We start from the raw sequence: 5,409 nt of genomic DNA on the forward strand, positions 1-5,409 counted from the left end.
TGTGTGTGTGTGTGTGTGTGTGTGAGTGTGTGTGTGAGTGTGTGAGTGTGTGTGTGTGTGTGTGTGTTCAGCCTCTATAGTCCAGCAGAAGTGGTGGTGTCAGATGCATCCGTGTCTGGATGGAGAGGACTGTAAAGTGCTGCCGGATCTCAAAGGATGGAGCTGCGCTACAGGGAATAAGATCAAGACCACAAAGGTATGAAGACCCTCAGAAAACACGGTACAAACATGGTACAATACCATGATCTCAAGCGCTTCCATGACTAACAAACCTCCAGAGAGTTTTGCTGCTTTGTGCATGATTTAAAGCACTATTAATAAACACATTATATGCAGTCTGGTCTTTAATAGTGATAATGTTCTCAAAGTGTTAGCACAAAAACATTATTAATAAATCATTCATGAAATGTTCCAGTTGGATGCTCGTCTAACATTTTTTAAATGTAACTAGTTCAGAGAACATTCAAAAGTAACATTCTCATAATGTTTCAAAAGGATCAAATGGAATGTTCCTTTAAAGTTCACTTTTTTTTTTTTTTTTTTATGGATGTTCAGAGAACATTCAAAAATAATGTTTTTATAATTTAATGGGAATGTTTGAAAAACTTCTTGAGATGCAAAGTGACTTGAGATATTAAGGCTTGCTTTCTGAAAAAAAAATCTAAATTGAACGTTTTTGCTTAAAATACAAACAAATATCTGTTAATGGGGTCTGAAAAATACATGTAATTCAAAGGGATTTTTTTTTTTTTTTTTTTTTTTAAGCAAAAACTCATTTAATCTTGATGTAGAAAACAAGACTTAATATCTGGTGTATTAATGTATCTTGATTTAAGAACGTTTAGAAATTTGTTCTGGAAAACTTTCCCAGAAATTATTACTGCAACTTGCATATAAATAGTGATTACAGAAAAATACAGATTTTTTTGTCACATAACAACAAAAAATGTTGTTATGTGCAACAAAAAGATAAGAATGCTTATGAAATGTGTTTATTAAATGGATAGTCCGCCCAAAAATGAAAATGATCATCATCACCAAACCTGAATGAGTTTCTTTTTTTCTCCTGAAGACAAAAGAAGATATTCTGAAGAATGATGGTAACTAAATAGTCACTGATAGTAATACAATGGAAGTCAATGGGTACCGTCACCTGTTTGCTACACCCAGCATTCTTCAGAATATGGTGTTTTGTTTTCAACAGAAGAATGAAACTCATACAGGTTTTGGGACGACATGAAGGTGAGTTAAAGATGACGTAATGATCTTAAGACGGTTTTTCTGTGCGGCTCTCTGCTGTTGAAGGTCATCCATCTGTCTCTGGGATCATTTGTTACCAGCAGATGAAGCTTTTAGCCCCATTAATGACTAGTGTGTCACCGCAACACCCTTGAACATCACCAGCGCTTTAATTAGAAGCTTTTAATAGAAACCCAATGCAAATGTCCTTCTGCTGCTGGTTATGACGACTGTACGACTCGAGCTCGTTCAACTTCTATCAATTATTTAAACGGCTTCGCCAAACCTGTCTGGAGCCTAATTATTGATCCTAAATATCCGCAGGCTCTCCTGATTGGCCGGCGTTGCGGTGGTCTTCATCGATTCAAAATAAACCATATCAACCTCAAAACCCCTATATCTTTCTTTTCTGCATGAAACACTAAACTAATGCCGTTTCCTGCTTTCATTTCCCATGTTACGCGCGGCACAGATCTCCTCAGACCGGGATCAGCTCTGGTGACCGCTGGAAACCTGATCCAGGTGAGCCGGCCTTCATCATCATCATCATCATCACAAGCAGGGGTTTGAAACTTCCAGAAAAGTCCTTAGACGCAGGTGTTTGTGTTTATTTCTTCTTGGAATCAGCAGCGCGTTTATCTTGCTCGTCTTTATCACATGTAAAACTCAAATACGATGTGCTTTATAGTCTTTCTATTCACAAACATGTTGTAACACTAAACTGAAAGCAGGAGCTCTAAACTGTCTGGTTAGTGATTGATAGAGCTGTTCATTCATCTCGTCACATGGCGTAGTTATGATCTACTAACCAGCTAAACTAACCAGACCCTGAGCTCTTGGTCATCATTGCCTGATCTGATTAATGTGGGTTTGATCTTCTGTGCTTGATCTCCACAATCTACCAGCACTGAATAAACGTTCAGTTTTCAACGGAACTGAATCAACTACATTTAATCTGTACCTGATACATCTACACTCTTAAAAATAAAGGTGCTTCACAGCGATGCCATAGAAGAACCATTTTTGGTTCCACAAAGAACCATTCAGTCAAAGAACATCTCTTTCTTAGCTTTTTATAATCTGAAGAACCTTCTTTTTGTGAAGCTTTTGTGAAACAGAAAGGTTCTTCAGATGTTAAAGGTTCTTTATGGAACCATTTAGACAAAAAGCACCTTTATATAAGAGTGTACTGAACACACCAGGGACTCCCAAGCTGATAATCAATCAAATAAAATATTTTAGATTACACTAAAGAAAAAAAATTAAACACTTGCCAAAAAATGTAAATTTTCATTAAATAAAAAATGTACAAATTAAAATAATTAAAAACTAAATAAAACACTTGCTAAAAATGTAAATAGTAATTAAATAAAAAAATGTAAAAATGAATATAATAAAAAAAACTTGCTAAAAACATAAATATTAATTTAAAATTTAAAATTTAAATAAATAAAAATAAAACAAGCACTTGCTAAAAATGTAAATATTAATTTAAAAAATTGTATAAAATAAGTAAAAAATAAACATTTGCTATTAATTAAAAAATACAAATAAAAAACTGTAAATATTATTTAAAAAATTCATGTGATCATTAACCAACATCAGAGAACTGTTAAATTATTAAAAAAATAGTTGAACTAGTTATTTTGAGGGTTAAACTGTTGTTGTTGTTTTTGTAATAATGCTTTTAACCGTTTCAGAGACGTTCATCCCAGGATCTGCAGTGAGACTCACAGCGCTGCTTTGTGACGTTCATTAATCAGCGGCTCAGACCTTCTCATTATTAACCATGATCGAGCTGACGGATCAGGATCCGGACCGATGAAGGTCACGGAGCTCCGCCAAAACATGAACTTCATCCGTATCCAGATGGATGACGGGGGAAAAAACAGATGAACAGTTTGTTCCCGCATTTCTTGAAGCTCTAATCTGAATGTTCATATATCCTCATATTGAATGACATCATATCAAAGAAGACTCCAGCAGGATTTTTCTGCACTGCAGATGCTTTGTCTGTGTGTAAATGATGCATAGGCTCATAATAAACCATGATTGTCTTAATCTGGTGCGTCTCAGTGTCCAGGTGTTTTCCAGGTGAGGTGGGCGGAGCTTCATGACCCTCAGGTGACCCTCAGTCATTCACACAGCCAGAGCAAACTCATGTTCCCGCTGACATTTGATGGAATCAGTGAATCACTCGAATGATTCATTTGGACAGGAACAGTAACAAACTTTAATGAACCAGTTATGTTCGTTTATACAATGCTATTTATACATTGCTCATGGAACATTTTATTTCTGAAATGTTTTATTTGGACGTTCACCTGATGTTTTTAAATGTTACTACGCTTGAGAAAAATAACGTTCGTATAATATTTGCAAAAATATCAAATGGAATGTTTTGATGTGTGATCAGAGAATCAGTGAATCACTTTAAAGATTTGTTCGGACAGAACAGATGTCCAGCGAACAGGGAATGTTCTCAGAGCATTCTGACAAATAACAATAATTCAGAGTTATCTGGTCTTTAATAAGACAGTATTTATACATCGTTATAACATTTTATTTCTGAAACGTTTCAGTCAGACGTTCATCTAGCGTTTTTTAAATGTTACACTTGTTTTGGAATGTTCAGAGAACACTCAAAAGTAACGTTTCCATAATGTTTCAAAATGATACAATGAAATGTTCCTTTAGCATTCATATGACCAAGAAAAAGCATTTTAAAAACAGTTACAAAACTGGACGTTCAGGAGTAACGTTTTCGTAACCTAATCAGTTAGTGCTCAGCTGTGTCCTGCTGCATTAATTCTTCAGATATTAAAAGCGGGGAATGTGTCGTATCAGTTATATCCATTGCTTCTGCATTCTGAGTCTTGCATTCGATGACGACACACACAAACCATGAAGACGAGGGAGCTGACTCTGAGAGAAAAGCAAGCACTTTGGATGCTAAAAGAAAAAAGGGAGGTCAATTAGAGCTATAGCAAAAACAACAGCAGCTGATGACAGGCAAAAGCTGTGAAAATGAACCCTAAAATATGTGTCTGTAAAATCGCCAACAAGCTCCAGAAATCTGGGTGATGCTCTGACGATCTACTGTCTGCAGGAGACTTGACACAGAATTACAGAGGCTACAGCAAGATGCAAACCTCTGACTAGCGACAAATAGAAAGGCAAGATTAGAGTTTGCAAAAAAAAAAGCACAAAGGTGAGCCAGTAGAGTTTTGGCACAGTGTTTTATGGACAGATGAGACAAAGATTAACCTTTATCTAAGTGATGGGGAAGCAAAAGTGTGGAGAAAAAGGGAACTGCAGATGATCCTGAGCATACAGCCTCATCTGTAAAGCACGGTGGAGGTGGTGTCATGGCGTGGGCATGCATGGTTTTAATGATGACTTAATGTATGATGACAGTAGCAGAATGAATTTGGAAGGGTACAAAACCATCTTGGCTACCAATATTCAAGAAAATGCCACCAGATTCATCAGAAAGCGCTTCACATTGCATCAGGACAATGACCCAAAACACCCTGCCAGTTCAGGAAGTTCAAGAAGTTTATCAGGGCAAAGAAATGTAAAGTCTTTGATTGCCTAAATCAATCTCCAGATTTAAATCTGATTGAACATGGATTTCACCAGCTGAAGAGGAGACTAAAGGCAGAAACTCCCCAACAGTTGGAATTGGCTGCATTAAAGGCTGGGAAAAGCACTTCAAAGGATGAGACCTAGAGTCTGGTGATGTCTGTGGGTCGCAGATTAGCTGCTGTGATTGCGCGCAAGGGATCTGTAACTAACTAATAGCTTTTAATCTTTTACATCTGCCTTAAATTCAACTGTCCCAATACTTATGCTCACATCAAATAGTGGGATGAACTCTAAAAGTGCCGTCCTTTTTATTTGTTAAAACAGCTAATATAAAATGTGACATTTTGTAGTTTTGTCACATATTCATATTTTAATCATATTTGCAGATGTCTTGACTGCACAGTAAACAAAGCAATTTTGTCATTACTGTAACTTATGGAGGGCACTGTATAAAATGCCTGCACACTTGCTTCTGTGCTTTTGATACTGGCAATATATTTGGATTTTGTCAAGCTCTCGCACCTGCATATATATATATATATATATATACAGGTGCATCTCAATAAATTAGAATATCGTGGA

The 5,409-nt window shown here is 36.3% G+C and overlaps 1 protein-coding gene across 1 annotated transcript in view; it reads left to right on the plus strand.

Moving 5' to 3' along the window:
• LOC107698008 (protein FAM19A2-like) overlaps positions 1–3,261 on the plus strand; it is an 8,228-nt gene extending 4,967 nt beyond the window's left edge. The window contains exons 3-5 of the mRNA XM_016498917.1: positions 72–196; positions 1,712–1,761; positions 2,940–3,261. Coding sequence (XP_016354403.1) covers positions 72–196; positions 1,712–1,741 — 155 coding nt within the window. The 3' untranslated portion in view covers positions 1,742–1,761; positions 2,940–3,261. The remainder of the gene's footprint in view (positions 1–71; positions 197–1,711; positions 1,762–2,939) is intronic.
• The last annotated feature ends 2,148 nt before the right edge of the window (positions 3,262–5,409 follow it).

The sequence above is a fragment of the Sinocyclocheilus anshuiensis genome, unplaced genomic scaffold, assembly GCF_001515605.1.
Source record: "Sinocyclocheilus anshuiensis isolate Anshui unplaced genomic scaffold, SAMN03320099.WGS_v1.1 scaffold2204, whole genome shotgun sequence".
Classification (NCBI taxonomy): Eukaryota; Metazoa; Chordata; class Actinopteri; order Cypriniformes; family Cyprinidae; genus Sinocyclocheilus; species Sinocyclocheilus anshuiensis.